The sequence below is a fragment of the Megascapheus bottae genome, chromosome 2 (genome assembly GCF_031878675.1).
Source record: "Megascapheus bottae isolate mThoBot1 chromosome 2, mThoBot2.hap1, whole genome shotgun sequence".
Classification (NCBI taxonomy): Eukaryota; Metazoa; Chordata; class Mammalia; order Rodentia; family Geomyidae; genus Megascapheus; species Megascapheus bottae.
Window position 1 is genome coordinate 78,345,069 of NC_143510.1, and position 21,187 is coordinate 78,366,255.

Sequence of the window (21,187 nt, forward strand, 5' to 3'; positions counted from 1 at the left end):
TGTATGCACTCTTTTCAATAAACACTCTAGCAGTAATCTAGTTCTTAAAAATCTGATTATTGCAATAGAAAATCTTGAAGAGTCTGCTTCTATTACAACTGACCTCCTTAGAAATAGAGCTTTGCCCAACAGCCATGTCACATCCGCACCCGGACTCTTCCCCCATCATTTTCACACAATCTAATTGAAATCTGCTCTTCAGCCACTCACACTCTGTGGCCTGGAAGTTATTGTCATCAGAATTTGATGTACATAATTTTTAACATTCCATTATCCTATCTTTGAATGCAGGCCCTCACATGTGCCTCTTCTTCACTCTGCCTCCTCCATCTACTCATTCAACAAATCACACAGATCCCTATGTGATCACCTGCTATGTGCCGAACTCTGAGGTGCTAAGGAGGAAGTTGATATAGTCTTTCCCTTCCTGGTGCTTCCTGTGTGCAGATGGATACACTTAGAAAGACGATCATGTCCAACTACCCCAGGCCAGGAAGGAACCTCAAACAATGAGATGACCCAGCTGACCTGTTAAATTCCAACATGAATAAGTGATCAAAGTCACCCATAGCTGTTTGAGGACTCTAAATGTAGGCCCTAGACGTTGTGGAGATTTACTAATACTATTCTGCCAGATAGTTCCCAAACTCCTTTGCTTGGCTGGATAATTCTTGAAATCTCAGTTCAGGTCTTCTCCAAGCAGCATTCCCTAAGCTTTTCAGTTTACAGCGTTAGCAAGCTCACCCTCCTTTTAGAATTACCTAGAAATTGCTTACTATTATTATTGCTAATTATGTGTTTTAGTTGATCTAGTACAGATACTCATTGTATGCTTATTAGCTGATAAGTGTCCATGTAAACTGGGCACTGGCCCTAGATAAACTTGTGCAGGATGCTGGTCTCTAGCGCCCTCTACCTCTCTCAACACTACCCTTCCACACCAGTCTACAAGCATCTCTTCCAGTACCATCCATTAAATGATCACTTCGCTTGGTCTCGTAAGCTCACAGGACAGAAGCCTTAAATAACATTACTTTGGTGTACAGATTTGCTCATCTAGTCACCTAGGATCTACGTACAAGGGATTTGAGTTGAGCTCTTCTCTGGTATTCTTGGCAAAGAAGGCAAGTGAAACGTGAGCCTTGAGAAACAGAATCACACTACAATATTATGTGCAAAAGAACAGAGGTGCAGGGGAGAGAGGAAGCAAGACAACTCAGGATTACAGGAATGGGCAGGAATTTGTTCCTTTGACACCTGCCGTATCTGTGGGTGTTGGCTTAGATCTACTTTAAAACAGAAGTGACTGCATTAACCCTTTGGGGAGGGTACTTGATGACACCCACCCATCCAGACTCATACTCGGACAAAACTCCTGTTGGTTAGTTTATTTGGCAGAGGTGGAATCAATTTGGGTCAGTCTCACCTGAGAATGGCACAGTAGAGCTGGAGGGTACACAGGCTGAACAAGGACTAGACCCATGTATGGCATGAGTGCTGCTGGCTCTGTAGCCCCTCTGTCAAACCCACATGTTCTTCTACGCTCCTCCTTCGCTCCATCTTCATATTCTTAAAATAATCTTCCTATCCCCTTCTTACATGGGCTGCAATCAAAGCATTTTAACTAATACAGCACTGGTTCCCAAACCATGTGACGAGTTGTGGGGCATTACACTGCAGGCACACGAACGCTCTGTTGTACTTATCTTTTATTTGGTGTTTTAATATGTGATAGGCTCCTTGTGGGTGAAAAGGAGGTGACGAGGCAGACTTGCTGAAGAGCTGATACAAGGTACTGAGGTTCAATGCAGCCACCTGACCCATGAAGAACAGACCAGGACACGTCCAGTGGATCAGCAGGATGGATCAAGGACAGGGGACAGCAGCTCCCAGGTTCCCACTTGTGTAGACAGTTGTTTTGTCATGGGGCTTGAACTCAGGGCATGGGCACTGTCCTTGGACACAGTTTGCTCAAGGCTAGCACTCTACTATTTTGAGACACCACACCACTTCTAGTTTTGGGGGAGTTGACTGGTGATAAAAGAGTCTCAATGTCTCTCCTTCCTGGCCTGGCTTCAAACCACACCCCTCAGACCTCAGCCTCGTGAGTGGCTAGGATTACAGGTGTGAGCCACCAATGCCTGGCAGTGTAGGCACTTTGAAAGGAAGTCTCTCCCATTCAGTAGATGGATAATTTTAAGTCCAACTAAGCGTTCATGTAGAAGGTTACTTAGAAACCAAAATGCAACAGATTTGAATAAATTTCAATAAAATGTAAGGAAAATAATATGCTGATATACTTTGTGAACATACTGAGAGAAAATTAATATGAAGTCAATTAAAAAAAAATTTAAACTTGGCATAATAGCACATGCCTTTAATTCCCGTACTCAGAAGGACTGCAAATTTGCAGGAAGCATGGGCTCATCATAGTAAGAATCTATCTCCAAAAGAAAAAAAGAAGTTTTTAGATATGCAGAGAAAAAGATTTTTAAAAGTTCAGTGTACTTATTAACAAAGAATATACCACTATTTAAAAAGGCAACAAAATCACTGACAAATAATAAAAGCCAAAACTAAAGGTAATTTTAATTATAATGTAAGCCAAAGGTTCATATTTCTTCACGACTTCATTTAAAAAAAAATAAGAACAATAACCCAGAAGTTCCTGACATCATCAACAGGTAGGCTCTTAATCCACATTTAAGTCTCTCCCCACCAGCATCGCAGTCACTGGATGCATACTGCTTTTGTGCTCTTGGTAGGTACGAATAGCTTCATCGTGGGATTTGTCAAAAGCAGCAAGATCCCTGCCAAAGGAAGGAAAAAAAAGGAAAGGAAGAAGGAAAGAGAGAAGAGAAACAGAAGGGGGAGAGAAATGGAAGGGATAGGAGAACAAGAACGTAAGTCAACACTTGAGATTAAATTAAGTATCAAAGCGTGAGTCCCAGCCAATTAGGTAGCTCTGTACCAATCTCTGTATGAACCCTTCAACTAGTCACAGATGTTTTAGGAGTTTCAGAGTAGGCTGGTGTGGCTGGGACAATATCTTCTCACCTACTGGCTCATACAGCCTTGTATGAGGGGATTAAACCTCAATGATATCTCTGTTCATTTTTGTCTATATGCAAGTTTGAACTCAGGGCTTTGAACTTGCCATTTAAGTCCTTTACCCCTTTAGCCACACACACCCAGCCATTCGTTCTGTGGCTGTGTGTGTGTGTGTGTGTGTGTGTGTGTGTGTGTGTGTGTATGAGTGCAGCACACAAGCCCTCAGGCTTGAATTCAGGACCTGAGCTTCTTTTGCTCAAAGCTAGCACTCTACCATTTGAGCCACAGCACCACTCCAGGCCTTAGTTCTGTTTATGTGGTACTAAGGAATGAAATCCAGGGCTTTATGCATGCTAGGCAAGCACTCTACTATTAAGCCATATTCCTAATCCCATTGTAAAGTATCTTAACAGCAAAAATGTATAAGATTTATCTTGCCATTGCTTATATAAGTAAGAAGCAAGATTTGTCTTACTTGAATAAGGGTCGTGTGAACTTCATTCTTCCTTGTTCAGTTGCCATTTTGAGAGCCAAAGGAATTGCTTCCTCCCACTTCGATTGAATGCAGAGTCGTAACCATCTGTAAGGAGAATGTTTAGGAGGTGTGGGAGAGAAATGAGGATAAAGGAAATGAGTATCACTATCATGATGAAATATCCATTGTGGTGATATCATACTTTACTAGGAGAATTTTGAATATGGATATACATAGTTTAATAACTGGAGAAGAGAAGGAAGAGGAGTTTTGTTTTTGAAAAGGATCATACTAGAAGATTATATTAAGTTTTAAAAGTTTTGGATTACGGAGGTGCTCATGAACCCTGTGAATTTATGCAATTTCAAGAAACTAAACTTTGGTTTAAACCTTAAGCTACCAATTTTGAAGCCAGAAAAATGAAGATATAATAAAGCAAAAGTTTCTAACCATTCTCCTTTGAGATTCAGTATGTTTGGTTGTGAAAAGCCTGTTTACCATTGTATCCTTCATTCTATTTTTTTTTTTTAAGTTAAGAGAGCTTAGAACAAAATCTAACAAATAGATCAACATTACCATCTTCTGGACATTGCAAGTATTCACTAAATAGACTTTAATGGCTTATGGAATATGTAGTAAACTTGACAAGGGCTTCTCACACTCTGCATTCCCTTTCTCCATCTTTTAAGCTATTGTTCTGCTTTCTTCCACAGAGACAAGTTAAAATGATGTACCTGAATCGTATTTCAGAATTGTTAATGGCATTGAAGTTGTACACCTCTTGCATTCGCTTTATGTGCCCCAATGGAAGAGGTGCCTAAGAGCAAAATAAAGAAGTATAAAGTATCATTTCAACAGGATTCCTTGGAAGAAAGGAGCTGGAGAGAAATTCTTAGCCAAATTAAAATCCTATATATTTTATAATATAGAAATAAATTAGATAAAATAAACAAATATATACTAAAGTAAATCTTGTGCAAACTTATTCTCGATAAAGATGTTCTACTAGGAATAATTATGTTTTAAGGCACTACAAGAGATAAATGAGAATTACTCTCCTCAGACATTTTGGATACTTTCCAGACCCTTTGCAGAGTATTTCAAATTCTGCCTACACCTTCTATAGCTAAATGTATCCCAGTTTACAGATTAAATCACTGTTTCTAAAATGTCATCACTGATTGTCCCTGGCTTTATCATTGTATATTTCCTCTAAAGTCTCTTACAGATTAATTTTAAAACTTTTATATTATAGGATCCTTTGAAATCTGTGGAATAATATGACTTACTCTAGGGGGGAAACTGCATTTACAGTATTAATAAAAACTTGTATGTACCATTTCATGATCCTCCTGTGCTCATGTCAGCCCACACTAAAAGGAGGAACAAGCATGGATGAAGGAAGGAAAGAAGAGGAGTTCAGTTTGGACAGGTAGTTTAAGATGTCTGTAGAGATTCCAGTAGGGAGACAGTATGCCTCCTCTCTGGCCACAAGCGTCTTACCTTATAGGATTCTCATTCCGTGCGTGGCCACCATCCTGCTCTCACTAGCTGCTAGATCTAGCCCAACACCATTGAGTGTATCTGCTCTGGGTCATTCAAATCCAAGTCTACCATGGTAGGCCAACTGGTTAGGGTATCTGAGGTTCTCTGACTTTATCCAGGCTTTGACGTACCTAAGCCCCAGTCATCCCATCCGATATTCTTTCTTCCTAAACCCAGATATTTAGGAAATTGCAGACTGATGCTTTCTTACTAAAATGAGATTCCCATTACCTCAAAATCCTATGCTTCATTTTTCATTAATCCCAAAGGAAGTTCTGTTTAATATCTTCCCTATTCCTCTTCAGGTCATTAGACTGAAGAGTGTTCTTTCATCGTAATACTTAAAGAGACAGTCATTATCTCCCTCCCTTGCAGCCTCAAGGTATTCTCTCATCGCTGCATTTGAACTTAAAATCTGCTTGGACTTTTTCCTGTTCTGCCCCAAACCCAGCCTAAGCTTTTATCCTGTGCAAACTTGCTCATCAGGCCTGGTCTTGCCTTCCTCTCCAACTCCTTCCCTCCCCACCCCCAACTCATGTCCCTGCACTGAAGCCATTACATCACCTCTAGTTTCAATGACCCATGAGCCACAGATTCATCATGTTAAACATTTTAAATCCCTTCCTTCTGACTAGAATAGGATCTAAACTTGAGTAACATTCACTATCAATTGTGTCTGGGACCCAAAGTCTTTCTAGATCGCACATCACTGACCTCCTGACCCAGCCTGGCCATGCACTCAGTGCCGGCTTGTTTCATGCCCACCACTTCTTCAACCCACTCCCGATCCTGTAACAGCACTCCCGCCTTACTCTTCTTTCCCCACCTTAATACCTCTAGCAGGGAGGAAGTTCTTTTATTAAGTTTTCCCAAAGGATACCTAAAACACAATTCCTTTCTTGATAAATTTCATATATGATTTCCTAGTAGATTATGGGCCTTTTATTTATAAAAGTGCACTTTTATTTATAATCCAAAATGCTTCACATAGTAGGCATGGACTAAAACTTGTTGTTTTTTAAATTTTTTTTTTTTTTTTGCCAGTCCTGGGCTTGAGCTCAGGGCCTGAGCACTATCCTTGGACTTTCTCATGGCTAGAGCTTTACCACTTGAGCCTCAGCACCATTTCTGGCTTTTTTCTATGTATGTGGTACCAAGGAATTGAACCCAGGTCTTCGTGCACGCTAGGCAAGCACTCTACCACTAGGCCAAACTCCCGGCCCTGTTTTATAATTTTTTTTTATATATATTTTTTTAATTTTTGCCAGTCCTGGGCCTTGAACTCAGGGCCTGTAACACTGTCCTTAGGCTTTCTCAAGCTCAAGGCCAGAGCTCTACCACTTGAGCCACAGCACCACTTCCGGCTTTTTTCTATATATATGGTACTGAAGAATCAAACCCGGGTCTTTGTGCTTGCTAGGCAAGCACTCTACCAGTAGGCCAAACTCCTGACCCCCATCTCTCTCTCTCTCTCTCTTTTTTTTTTTTTTTTAAGAAAGAACTATCTAAATTACTTTTTCCTTGAGTTTCTACACTGAGGTTTTCCCAAGGTTGGGTACAAGACATATACTGTGTCGCTGTGCAGTACTTACTCTCTGGAGCATCTGTGCTAAAAACTCGTTTAACTGATGAGAAGAGAGATCTTTCAGATCTGCAGCATTGAATGAATTTAAATCTTCCTCTTTGGCCTGAAATAAATATTACCTAGTTATTTCTGTTCATGTACCACTTAATAGTTAATATGATATAAAAGTAAAAATGAAGAAAATGACAGAGATAACATGCACACATAACATTATATAAAAGATACTTAAGAGCCACATGTAGAAAACTAAAAATTGACCCTAGCCTTTCGCCATGCACAAGCATTAACTCAAAATGGATCAAAGACCTCAACGTCAGACCGGAAACCGTGAAACTGCTACATGATAAAATAGGAGAGACACTGGAACTCATAGGCACAGGCAAAAGATCCCTGAACAGAATCCCAGGGTTACAACAGATTGGGACTACCTAAAAATAAAAAGTTTCTGTACAGATAAAAACATAGTTGCAAAAATAGAGAGCCAACCAACTGGGAAAAGATATTCACCAACAATACATCTGATAAATGCTTAATATCCAGTATCTACAGGGAACTCAAGAAACTAATCTCCTGAAAACCCAATAAACCATTCACTAAATGGGCAAGGGAACTAAAGAGAGACTTATCAGAAGAAGAGATTAAAATGGCAGAAAAGCATATGAGAAAATGTTCATCATCTATGGTCATAAAGGAAATGCAAATAAAAACAACCCTAAGATACCACCTTACCCCAACAAGAATGGCCAAGATTTTGAACTCAGACAATGACAGTTGCTGGCGGGGTTGTGGAGAAAAAGGAACCCTACTACACTGCTGGTGGGAATGTAGACTAGTTCAGCCACTCTGGAAAGCAGTGTGGAGGTTCCTTAAAGAACTGAAAATAGACCTTCCCTATTATCCCGCCATACCACTTCTGGGCATCTATCCTGAACATCACAACTCAGGATATTATAAGGACACCTGCTCAGCTATGTTCATCTCTGCACTATTCACAATAGCCAGGCAATGGAAACAATCCAGATGACCTACTGCAGATGAATGGATACAGAAAATGCAGTATATATACACAATGGAATTCTACATGGCCAACAGACAAGATAAAATAATGGCATTTGCAGGGAAGTGGATGAATCTAGAGTGAATCATGTTGAGTGAGACAAGTCAAGACCTAAGGAACAAAAGGTGCATGGTATCCTTAATATGCGGTTATTAAATCCAAAGAGTACAAGAGCGAGGACTCAATAACTGCATACCCAAAGCTATGGACATGGTAATGGAAATACAAACATAACTATATAGACATAAAAACCTATGAATCTATAGACATAATGTTTTATTTCATAAACTGATATGTTTCTATGACATACAAACCCTTAGCCTAATTTTGATTAAGTTCTAAATACTAAGTCCCAGAGATTGTAATTACAGATTCCCCCCCTTGAACAATTGTTTGCTATACTTGTCATTTAAAATATGACGTAAACATAAGCCATATAATGAATATTGTTGTTCTTAAGGTACTATGTTATCTCTCATCACTTTTGCTGTCCCTTGGTTATCTCATTTTGTTACCTGATATATCAGATATATTTGTATTTGGTTATTTGAAATTGGATAGGGAACAGGGGAAAACAAGATGAGGGGTGAGGGTGGGGGGGAGGGAAATGGGGACCAAGACATGTGAAAGGGTATCAATGTATGGGAATTAATGCACCATCTATCTGGCAAATATCATGTAACCCTTCTATTAATTACAATAAAAATATATGAAAAAAACCTATGACTCTATAGACATAATGTCTTATTTCATAAATTAATATGTTTCTATGACATACAAACCCTTAGCCTAATTTTGATTAAGTTCTAAATACTAAGTCCCAGTGATTGTAAACAGAGATTCCCTCCTTGAACACTTGTTTGTTAAACTTGTCATTTAAAATATGATGTAAAAATCAACGTTAATAAATTATTTAATAAAAAAATATAAAAGAGAAATCTAACCTCTTAATTAAAAGTATTATGGCCCTGTCTTTAGAACACTTGGGTAGTAGGATGGAAAGAACTATAGACCATATTGCAATACCTTTTTGAGCTATTGTCTTCTATACAAATTGAAGAAAATAATTCTTTTTTTAATCCCTCCCATATTTGAAAGTGCTGGGAAGGATGTGGTGCTATTTATGCATGTAAATGTAGTTATGTTTAAAAGAAACATTGTGTTTTATTAGATATATCAAAGAATCTAAAAAATAACATATTTTCCAAATGAAATGTTCTGAACTGAAATAAATCAGTATCTGTTAAAAAAAAAAAAAAGATACTTGAGGCTGAGGTAGTTGAGATTAAGTTACTATAGCCTAAAAAGCTGCTGATTGCTAAGTTACTAAGAAAAAGATGGTTAATAGCCAGAATGAAGGAACTGTCACTTTTCCTTTTTTTACACAATTTGTAGCATTCAGAGTAGATTCCCAAAGCAAAGAAAAGGTATGGCAGCTAATTTTATGAGATAATTTAAAAAATGTATGAGGCCACATTTTTGACAGGTTAAATGAAAGAAGGCAGGTAGTCCTGTCTATGTTTTCTATGTATACATTCTTTTTTTTTATTGTAATTAGTAAAAGGGTTACATGATATTTGCCAGATAAAAGGTGCATTAATTCACATACATTGATACCCTTTCACATGTCTTGGTACCCGTTTCCCTCCCCTATGTATACATTCTTTTGCATTTTTTTGTTGTTGTAGTTAGTCCTGGGCTTGAGCTCAAGGCCTGAGCACTGTCCTTGAACTTTCTCAAGGCTAGAGTGCTACCACCTGAGCCTCAGCACCACTTCCAGCTTTTTTCTATGTATGTGGTACCGAGGAATTGAACCCAGGTCTTCGTGCATGCTAGGTAAGCACTCTACTACCACTAGGCCAAACTCCCGGCCCCCATTTTTTTAATACTATTTAAGAAAAATAATTGAGAAATTCCATCAAGAGAGGAATTCACCAGTTACTACCAAACCCTCACTGTGTCCCAACACTGCCTGTTCCCTCTGACACTGAGCTAATCACCTACTGGGCCCAAAGGAAGACCTGAGCAGAAGAAGGTGGCTTTACCTAGTACCAGACAAGAGAGAACAGATTGTTTAAACTAAGACAGATTCATTTTGCGAAAACACTATTTCTGATAGACAACTCTCATTCGTTTCCTCTTGATCCATGTGTCAACTACACAAATAACATTCAAGATGCAAGTAGAAAGAAAGATATTATCTGTGGGAAACGATGTTATCAGATTTCTGTTTGTGGATAGAAATAATTAAGCCTGGCCGGGAGTTTGGCCTAGTGGTTAAAGTGCTTGCCTAGCATGCATGAAGACCCGGGTTCGATTCCTCGGTACCACATACATAGAAAAAAGCCGGCAGTGGTGCTGAGGCTCAAGTGGCAGCGCTCTAGCCTTGAGAAAGTCCAAGGACAGTGCGCAGGCCCTGAGCTCAAGCCCAGGACTGGCAAGAAAAAAAAAAAAAAAGAAAAAGAAATAATTAAGCCTTTCTAAGTTATTTAAAAGAGCACATCATTAAATCCCAGTTCTTCACAGGGGATGAAGGCAGTCCTTCTGTTGACTGCTCTCTACTTCATTTTCATCATTCTTGTACTTCTCATTACCTACTGCTCCCATTAAGGCTATTTACTATAAGTCTGCTTTCTTAAACTATGGGCCATCCAAAGGTTAGGCCATTTCTGTGCTTTTCATTGTGGGAGGTACATTATTTGCCAAGAAATAATGGTTTAAGTTCAGGTTCTGAGTTTAAAACCACTGCTATATTTGATTGCATATTGTACATATAAAAATACTATCTTGTATAAATGAAGAGGAAAAGAAGACAGGCAGAAAAAAAATTTTCCCTACTTTTATTTTAAGAATTGAAAAAGAAAATAAGAAAAAGCAGAATTAATGCTATCAACATCTACTTTTCCCCCCTCATGACACTTAATTTTATACACTGAGGGAGAAGACAGTATCACCTTGGACACATTTAACTTGTAGACAGCTTTCTGGATACAACTGTTTATGATATAAAGACACCCCCATAAGCAGAATCATACATGAGTAACTCACTAAGGAGTCATGTATCACACAGTACTACTCACAGTAATCCATCTTTGGCTTAAGGCAATGCAAGCATTTGTCAGAGTCATGTCATAACTGCAAAGATAAAAAAAACACTAAAAATTAAACTCTATAAACATACATATGTTTTTGTATAAATATAATAGTAAAGCTACAGAATGCACTTAGATTTCACAACGTCTTCAAAATAGCTTCTAAAGAAACAGACATAGGAAATCTTTGGCCTGATTTTAGTATTGTGGCCTCATCTGAAAACTCACAAGTCCAATAAAAGCCATGAGAACAAATCCAGGCCATCCTTCAGAGGTGCCGAATGTCTCAGCGCAAAGTTGGCCCAATGTACAGGGAACAGAGGATATAGCAGCTAGAACCTTAGCATATTGGGTGTTCAATGTCTGGCAGGAACAGCTCTCCATACCATGAGCAAGACACTAACTAATCCTAATTTGCCTCTTCTGAAAACAGGAATCCTAACTTGCAACAATTTGAGGATGATTAGAGTAATACTTATAAATAAAAAGTACAATAGTCTGAGCATAACAATATCATTTTGTACAGAAATAATCCAGTTAAAAATTACTTGTATTAAGTAACTCATCACAAATATGTTTATAAGCCATGGAAATTGCTTTTGGCTTCTTAAAGGAACACCTAACAATCCTGTTGTCATGCCTATCTAGTAACGGCATAAGGAAGGAATAAAATTCACGCAGATATTTTGAGGAGGCTAGGATTTAGGACAATGAGAGCGAATGAGTGGCAGGCAAGTAAGCACGTACTTGGGTTTGACAGGAGGCAGACCAGGAGAATAGAGCCAGGCATTCCAATCAACCTGATTGAGAATATCGACCTGAAAACAGGAAAAATACCAAGATTGTGAATGATCTTGCAAACTTGTAAGCATCCACAAGCCTACAGTTCTGTCTATTCTTTCAAGTGAAAAAAAATTTCTATTGCTTTTTTCACCCCCTGTGGTAGTAGTGAGATTGAAACTTGGGGCCTCACGTTTGCTCAGCTTGCCCACTAATGGCTGGTACGCTAACAACTGATCCCTGCATCTACTCCCACATTTTACTGGCTATTTTGAAGGTAAGATTTCATACACTTTTCTGCACAGGCTTGGCTTCAAACCATAACCCACTAGATAGATCTTGGCCTCCTAAGTAGCTAGGTTATATGTATGAGCCACCGGTGCCCAGCTCTTTTTTTTTTTTTTTTTAATCTTTTTCTTTTCTTTTGTTTGTGGGCTATGGGGCTTGAACTAGGCCTGGGCACTGTCCCTAAACTGTTCAGCCCAAGGCTACCACCCTGAACCAAGCCCCACTTCCTGTTTTCTAGAGGTTAACTGGAGATAAGAGTCTCAGGTCCTTTTGTGCCTGGGCTGGCTTTGAACCTTGATCCTCAGATCTCAGCCTCTTGAGTGGCTAGGATTACAGGCGTTGAGTCACCTCCCCCGGCACAATCATTATTTTCTAACTGACAGACATTATTATTGTATTTATGGGGTACAATGTGATAACCTTGTTATATGTATATAACACAGATGACTAAACAAAGCTAATTAACACCTGTCTATGTAAAATATCATCTAAGTCTCTTCTAAAATAAATGTATATTCATTACTAGTATCCTGTTAGATAATAGGAAAATTGAGATTTAAAGCAAAATAATCCTGAATCAATACTACCATTAAGTCAAGTTAGCCTAACAGTCAACAAATAAAGATATATTGGGCAGGAAAAATGAGAAAATGTTTAAAATCCAACCTTATCTTTAAAGTGTGAATATAGGAAATTCTTCCAGTCATCAGTGGTTATGCTCTTGTAGGAAAATTTCTCAACATAAGCCTTTAAGAATCCTAGGAAAACCTCTATGAATGAAAATTTTAAAAGAAAGAAGAAAAACAGATCAATTTGTAGGAAGGTAATTATTTGTTTGGTTCATATTGGACTATTAGCCATAGATAATAAAGAACACTCCAAAGAACAAGGAAACCAATGAGGGTTTTGGAAGAAAGTTCAAGAAAGGGTGACAGACTGAAGCTGAGCCTTAAAAAAAAAAAGTATGCAATTTGGAGGAAGAGAGATGAGAAATCCTATTTACAGATGAGGAGATGATACAATGAAGACACAGAAGAGGAACATACAATGTTAAGTTCTACAAGAAATAACCTTATAAGGACTAGAAAGAAAGAAAATAAGATCAGGGGCCTGGAGTGTGGTCTAGTGGTGAAGTGCTTGTTTAGCACGCACCAAGCCCTGGGTTTGATTCTTTGGCACTACATACACAGAAATGGTGCTATGGCTCAAGTGGTAGACCCTGAGTTCAAGCTCCAGGACTAGCCAAAAACAAACAAACAAACAAACAAAAAACCCCACAAAAAAAACCAGACAGAATATAGATTTAGGGGAAGGAAGGTCTTCAAAGTCAATCAACAAAGGTGAACGCCTCCAGGCCATCAGTAAGAGAAAGTCACATTGACATAAAGTGAAACAACATAGCATACTTTAAAAAGTACAATACACACTTCAAACTAGAGGTAAGGCTGGAGGTAGAGCACCAACTGTGAACACAAAAGCCAAGTCAGATCATGGGGCCCTGAGTTCAAGTTCAAGCTCCAGTACTGCCAAGAAAGAAAAGATACTAAAGTGAAACAATGGTGGTAGTTTCTTTCTGAAGTTTAGAACTGTTTAAAAAAGTATGAGCTGGGGGCTTGGAGTTTTGCCTAGAGGTAGAGTGCTTGCCCAGCATGAATGAAGACCTGCGCTCGATACGTCGGTACCACATACATAGAAAAAAGCTGGAAGTGGTGTTAAGGCTCAGGTGGTAGAGCTCTAGCCTTGAGAAAGCCCAAGAACAGTGCTCAGGCCCTGAGCTCAAGCCCAGGACTGGCAAAAAAAAAAAAAAAAGTATGAGCTGGATTTATAAGTACTAACCTAGAACATGTGAATATTCAGTGACAACCACAAATAACAACAAACAAAACCAGATGCAGAACAAATACATACCCCTTTTATCCAATCTGCTTATGTATGCAAGGAGATTCCTAAACTCCTAAAGGATGCCCACAAGAAGAACGCGCTAAACTAGAGTGGACTATGTTTTTATCTACATATAGTACTAAAATTTAAATCATGGTATACTTGTACACAATGGAATTATATGCTGCCATTAGAAAGAATGCCATCATCCCATTGGTAAGGAAATGGAAATTCTTGGAAAAAAATCATACTAAGTGAAGTAAGCCAGACCCCCCAAAAATAGGCTCCATGGTTTCCCTCATTTGTAATACTTAGTTTACATCTAGGATTCTCCTAGCAGAGGATCACAATAGCTCAAAAGCTATGTGCATATGGCCATATAGGATGAGGCTAAACGAAACGAACTCCAGGATATGGAAACAAGAGGTTTAACTTGGTGTTTGCTGTTTTTAATGTACTATGGGAAGTTATTTCTTTTCTCTTTTTTTTCCTTTATGGTTTATCCCCTGTTGTTACTGTATTTGACTTTGGTACCTGGTATATTGTACGTAAGTTTATTTTGAATAGAGAAGGGGAAAAAACAAGATGATTGGGAGGAGGTGGGGGAAGGAAAAATGGGAAAAAAGCATGGGAAGGGGGTATCAATGTGCAAGAAGTAGTATACCCACTATCTTATGAATGTAAGTGTAACCCCGCTACACATCACCTGATAATAACATTAAAAAATGTAAATCATGAGATTGGCATCAGAAAGGATTAACACTTAATAAGAGAATGAGCAATGATCACACTATAAGTTATGTGAGTGTGATATTTCTCTGCACCAGCATCTTGAGAGTATATCTCAGCAGCAATCCTGTGTATCAGAGCAACTGCTGTGTTATCACCCTGTTCCTATTCAAGTAGTACTTGTTTTACATATTCTTGGCCCCAAAATAGAAGAGGAATGAGGCTGGTAAATCAGTTGTGCAAAAGAGAAGCCATAAATCAAAGGATGGAAGTTCTTAATAAGGGAAGAAAAAAATTGTAGGCTGAGATTGTTAAGACCTACAGGGAGAGTGAATCTTCTACCTGTGAAATTTTAAGAAAAGGGATAAGAAATCTGTACTCGTTCTTCTGTGAGGTTGACTGCTGGTACTGAAATTGAAGAAAGTGGATAGACGACACATACAGTGGTGTGCTTGTTCCTCTCCTCTTAGGAAATCATATGGAGCCTAACTGATATTAGTCTAACAGTTGGTATCCCTGGGGAACTGAACAGGGATTGATGGCTTCCCAAATCTTTCTCTTGTGAACTTCTGGGACCTCAAAATGTTTCCAATGAGTACCCATCATTTCCTGATTATTAAAATACTGGTGAGATTTTTTTTCTTTAAAAGAGTCAAACAGCATTATCAACATACCAAGAATTATTTTAAGAGCAGAAGTAACGTTAGGAAATGAGATTTCTCTGGCACATGAATTAGAAGTATAAAATGCAGCAAAGCAACAATTTAGGATCCATCCACCTTCTTCCCATTTCCCTCAGAAAGAAAACAAAATTAGCAAACACAAACTTCTTACCTGGTCCTCCAAGAAGTTGTTCCAGGTAAAAGAGCAAAGCAAAGCCCTTCTCATAGGGAACGGAAGAATAGGCTACATCAGGATCCACATCCTTCAAATCAACCACGAGTTTGGTGAAAGGATGTGTCTCCCCAAAAGTTTTTATCTACAAGACACAAAGATGCGGGTTCATGTATGAAGATGGGTACTACCATGCCAGGAATCTAGTAAGGAGTTATTATTTCACGCAGGGGCACAACTATGGAAGAATCAAGAACAGCTACCCATATTGCCCTGTGAACTCTCCTCCAATAATTAGGCTTGATTCTTATCAAGGAATCATTAGAATTGATCATTTGAATCATTAGGAAAATGATTCAATACATAGTCAGCAATATTAGCTGATAGGAAAGTCTTTAAAAACTGCTATGTATACTAAATAAAATTCAACCTACTAACCAGATCACATTTTCAGTTACAGGTGCCAAAAAGTACTACAAAGCATCTGCTAACTCTCCTATATATTTAAAAATCATTTCCTTCTTGATAATGAAGATACTTCACAATCTAAATTTTGTAACAACTTTGGAAGAAGGTGTGTGTGTGTGTGTGTGTGTGTGTGTGTGTGTGTGCGCGCGCACAGACTTTCCTGTTAGAATCACAATCCTCAGCTCTCAGGCTTCTGAGTATAAGTTCAGCAGGTTAAGTCCAGCAGAAGAATGTTGCTTATTTTTCTTTCTTTGATCAGTCATAAGACTTGAACTCTGGGCCTGGGCGTTGTCCCTGAGCTCTTCAGCTCAAGGCTACCACCAGTAGCCTTCCGGTTTTCTGGTCATTAATTGGAGGTAAGAGTCTCAGGGACTTTATTGCCCAGGCTGGCTTTGAACCGTGATCCTCAGATCTCAGCTTCCTGAGTGGCTAGGAAAAATACTTATAAAATTCTAATTTATAGCTGGAAGCTGGTGGCTCATGCTATAATCTAGCTACTCAGGAGAATGAGATCTGAGGATCGCAGTTAGATGACAGCCTCGGAAGGAAAGTGTGTAAGACTCTTATTTCCAATTAACGACCAGAAAACTGGAAATGGCCCCATGACTCAAAGACGATAGAGCAAAAGAGCTCAAGGACAGCACCCAGGCCCTGAGATCAAGCCTCAAGAAAAATAACAACGAATTCCAGTTTATGGAATTCGAGATGCTGACATGGGGAGATTGAGATTTCATAGCCAGCCTGGTCTAGAAAGCAAGACCCTGTTTCCAACAAAACTTAGATAAACCAAGAAATGAAGAGATAAAATCCTAACGTGTTTACCGAATTCTGTAGCTCTCCCCATCCTCCCAGAGCATGGAAATGTCTGAACTTCTCGCCAAAGAGTCGTCCACAAATGTGGCGCTCCAAATACACAGTATGTCCTTCATTTAACCTGAAAGAAATAGGAAGCACTGTCACAGGTGAGAGGCAAGGCATTATGAAAAAATATATATTACCTATTTAATGCATATGGCATAGGGATATATGACATTTATATATAAATACATATTTATATATGACATGTATGTGTGTGTATTATATAGGCTTTCCTGTGGAGAACAGCAATTGTATAGTATGACTACTGCAGTATCAGTGCCTTGCTTATGTGACTTTCAGTCAACTTAGAGCAGTAGGGTATCCAACCCAGAAGATGGCAGTAGAGACAATTAAATTAAGCCATACTTCCAGTTTTAGGTGTCCGTGTATTAAACATGAGCAGGAAGTCAGGCATGGTGGTTCACGCATGTCATCTCAGCCCTCAGGAGGCTGAGGCAAAAAGATTACAAGTTTGAGGACAGCCAGAACTACAAAGCAATACTCCATCCCAATAAGATAAAATGTGACTATGTCAGGTACTAAGTAACAAGCATAAATGAAACACCTAGATTGCATGTAATACAGAATTAAAATCCGAGCAAATAAAATTCAAGCTATCTCCCAGGTGACTGTAACAAAGGAAAATAAGATTCACATTGCAAACAATTCTGTGGTGGAAAGCAGGAAAGGAGATAAATCATAACAATCAATACACAAATAAATTTTAAAAATCTTACCAAAAATGGTCCCAAGTTTTGTTGGTCACTAGATTTCCTGTCCAACTATGAGATATTTCATGTGCAATAACCTAAAAGGATTGGTAAAATTCATTACTTCAACCTAAAAGACATACTTAGGTCAGGAAAAAAAATTTAATAGAAGACCAAAAGAGTATGGCATACAAACAATAACCTCAGCAAATATTTGATTAATTAAAAATATTATATAAGCATGATGAAATCAAACCACAGAATTTCTTAAGACTTAAATCTAATTGTTAGCAGACTAAATAATATCTTGTAAGGAGATGCTCCAAGTTATGTTTTATTTGTGCTGTTACTGGAGTTTGAACTCAAAACCTGGGCACTGTGCCTTAGCTTTTCACCCAAGGCTGGCACGCTACCACTTAATCCACAGCTCCACTTCTGGCTTTTTCGTGGTTAATTGGCAGTAAGAATCTCATGGACTTTCCCACTAGGATGGCTTTGAACTGTGATCCTCAGATCTCAGCCTTCTGAGCAGCTAGCATTACATGGAGGAGCCACTGACACCTGGATGGCAATTACCATTTAGAAATGTATCTTCAATACAGTACAATGGTTATTGCAAAATCATTTACTTAAAACTTCTTGAAAGTCAACTGTTATGAAATTTTAACTTACATTTGAGAGTGACTTGTCACCTGCCTATAAAAAGAGAAAAAAACCTTAGTATGTCAGCAATTAAATAATAGGCTACCCTACAACTGAAAGGCTGCCCCCTCCCTACTTAACAGAGTAGTGCTGGGGGCCCACTGTGTCTGGACCATAGGAACTTCACAAAGCTCAAAAGAGACAGGCATTAAGGGGACAAAACAAAAGACTGGAAAGCAATTTATTTATTTACTTTGACACTGATGTTTTAAGTTCAGGGCTTTTTTACACTTGCTAGCTAAGAGCTCTCCAACTTGAGTTATTCACCGACTGCCTTTCAGTTTATTTCTTAAGTAGGGTTTTCACTTTTCCCCTGGGGCTGCCTTGGATTGCAATCCTTTTGCCAATGCTTCTTGTGCAGCTGGGATTACAGGAATGTGTCACTGCACCTGACCAACATTATTCTTTCTTGTCCCAATCCTAGGAAGCTTTTTCTAATATTAGGAGGGCCAATACTCTTTTTGCATCTAACTTCAGAAAACATTTCCCCTAATGTCATGTCATATATTTACACCTATCATGTCCTTGCCTTATTACCCACAAAACAGTAAAGTTGGTAGGATTCAGTATGTCTTGTGATATATTTCATTTTATTTACTTCATTGTTAATCCATTTTACTTGATTGATTCTGTCAGGGGCTCGAGGTTACTTACAAGGCATATAAAATATAGCAATACACATGGGTCTAACACTTTCCTACACATGCTGCACTGAGTTTGGGCTTGACTGGAACATATATATCAACTGAAAAATTTAGCTGCTTTGTGTGAATATATAATTCATCATGGATTATTACTAAGTGCCCCTATTCTCAACACCGAAAATACCCTCAGCAAAATATTTTCTTTTGCCAAATGGCCAGATCATTTTCCCTTGAGAAATGTTGAGATCCACATCTAGTAATAAAATCAGAGACAAAGGTTCTATAAACATGGGAAAATACTTCATAAATACTACCGTGGGTCTAAATTTCTTTCTCTAGGGCTTACTTTTGAAAATACCTCTGTTTCAAATGGAAAAAATAAAAAAGCATGTACTTACCAGTAGAGTAGGTGTTACAAAAGTAAGGCAAGGGTTCTCCATGCCACCATAAGGGAATGACGGCGGCAGGACCAGTAGGTCATACTGCCCCCATACATATGGGCCACCCAGATCTTCTGCAATTTTGAGCATAGATTCAGTCTGAAAAATGAATGCATATATATATTTGTATACTTTAATTATCACTGCAATAATTTCTCAATGCATACATTACTATGAAGTAAGTCAAGGATGACTCCTAACTTATATTCATATTTTTTGAAGGATGTTTATTTTAAATGAAAATGGTAATAGTATATAACAACTGCCAATTCACAGAAGGTACATTTGATTTTTTACCCCATTACCCCAAGCCATCACTTGTCACTCTCAGCATCTTAAATCTATCGCCTACCAAAATTGTGAGACAGGATAACTCTAAGACCAACCTCAGAAAATTCATAAGCAGACTTTTCCACCTGCTCTTTTTCAGACCAAACCAAAGTTCTTGGGCCAATCTGCCTGCAAAATTGAAAAGTTTAATAAAAAAAGGATTCAAGGCAAATTACTCACATAGTTCTAGACAGACCTAACAAATGTCTTATACTCAAACTCTTACAAAGTAGGACTGGATTTACCTTGTGCCCATAGGGTTCAATGGCATGAGATGCAAAGCTGCTATTGTACACATACTAGCAGATATGTAGCTCGCTAAGGAGGCACAGTCTGAGTCAAAGGAAAATGAAGACAAGTGCTCCCGAAGGTTAGCTTACGGGCTTTGGGAAGACCTCCAGGGTTATGGGCGCCCCTCTCAATCTCACAATTGTAGAAACTCAGTCACAGCTTAAAATAGATTCATTATCCCGGAAGATAAATAAATACTTTTTTATGCACTTAAATGTTTGGTACTTGCATAGACAATAAACATAGACAATTCAGGCTCCATGGCTCATGTTATAATCCTAGCTACTTTAGGTGGCTAAGATCCAGAGGATCATGATTAGAAGCCAGCCTGTGTAGAAAATGCCCCAAGACTCCATCCCAAGATAACCGGAAAGTACGTAGGCTGGAGGGATGGCTTAAGTGATAGAATGCCAGCCAATCATGTATAAAGTCCTGAGCTCCAACCCCTGTACCAGCAAACAAGTGAACAAAAAGAAAACACTCAAAAGACAGAAAACAAAGAAAATCCTTTTACATGCTACCACATAGATGAATTCTGTGGATTCATTATGCAATGTGAAATAAGTCAGTCACCAAAGACAAACACTGGATGCCTCTACTTATACGACGTCTTGAAATAGTCAAATTAATAGGAACAGAAAGTAGAGCAGTGGTTACCAAATACTGGAGAAAGAGAAGAAGAGTTGTTTAATGGGTGTGGAGTTTCAATTCTGCAAGATGAAGTTCAGCAGATCTGTTTCACAACAGTATGGATGTGTTTAAGACCACTGACTGGCACATTCAAAAATGGTTATCATGGTAAATTATAATGGAAAATACCCGTAATTTTTAAAAAGAACGAAGGATAAGAACAGTAAATATATCATTTTATATGTACTACAACTCTAAAACATCGTCAACCTGGAGGAATAGCTCAACGGTAAAGCATTTGCCTAGTACACACAAGGTCTTATGCTAAAACAAACCCAAACCACCTTTTTCATCTAAATTTCATCTTAAAATTTTTGTGATATCAACCCTAAACAAGATTTCTGCCTTGGAAGTAGCATCTAGAACAGTTCTCCCGAATCTTTAATGTGCATGCAAGTATCTGCAGAACTCATAGAAACATAAATTTGGATTTAGTAGGCTTGGTATAGGGTCCAAGGCTACATTCCTAACAAACTCCCAGGTTAGGCCAAAACTACTGGTCTGCAGATCACACTGTGAGCAAAACAAATTTAATAAGAGCCATAAGTCACAAACACACGCTAGGTACTTGTAATTGTCCAGTAGCCACATTAAAATAGATATATTTGTTTTCCAGGGGAAGGAAATCGAATCAAGAGAGGAAGTGGAGCTACCTAAGGATGTCGCTAGAAATTACTGGAACTGCAACCCGTCATGTCCACATTTTTAGTAATTAAAGAAGTGGTGAGGTGGCTCAA

At 38.5% G+C, this 21,187-nt stretch overlaps 1 protein-coding gene across 2 annotated transcripts in view; it reads right to left on the reverse strand.

Annotated features, from left to right (window-relative positions):
- Positions 1 to 2,564: 2,564 nt before the first annotated feature.
- Lta4h (leukotriene A4 hydrolase) overlaps positions 2,565 to 21,187 on the reverse strand; it is a 30,881-nt gene continuing 12,258 nt past the window's right edge. The window contains exons 7-19 of one of the 2 annotated variants that reach the window (XM_090328438.1): positions 19,526 to 19,598; positions 19,098 to 19,238; positions 18,026 to 18,049; positions 17,381 to 17,451; positions 16,608 to 16,719; positions 15,318 to 15,462; positions 12,540 to 12,643; positions 11,553 to 11,623; positions 10,794 to 10,848; positions 6,664 to 6,759; positions 4,261 to 4,343; positions 3,527 to 3,631; positions 2,565 to 2,810 (exon numbers count right to left, since the gene is read on the reverse strand). In XM_090328438.1, coding sequence (XP_090184564.1) covers positions 2,693 to 2,810; positions 3,527 to 3,631; positions 4,261 to 4,343; positions 6,664 to 6,759; positions 10,794 to 10,848; positions 11,553 to 11,623; positions 12,540 to 12,643; positions 15,318 to 15,462; positions 16,608 to 16,719; positions 17,381 to 17,451; positions 18,026 to 18,049; positions 19,098 to 19,238; positions 19,526 to 19,598 — 1,198 coding nt within the window. In that variant the 3' untranslated portion in view covers positions 2,565 to 2,692. The remainder of the gene's footprint in view (positions 2,811 to 3,526; positions 3,632 to 4,260; positions 4,344 to 6,663; positions 6,760 to 10,793; positions 10,849 to 11,552; positions 11,624 to 12,539; positions 12,644 to 15,317; positions 15,463 to 16,607; positions 16,720 to 17,380; positions 17,452 to 18,025; positions 18,050 to 19,097; positions 19,239 to 19,525; positions 19,599 to 21,187) is intronic. The other variant, XM_090328439.1, reaches the window with a different exon arrangement.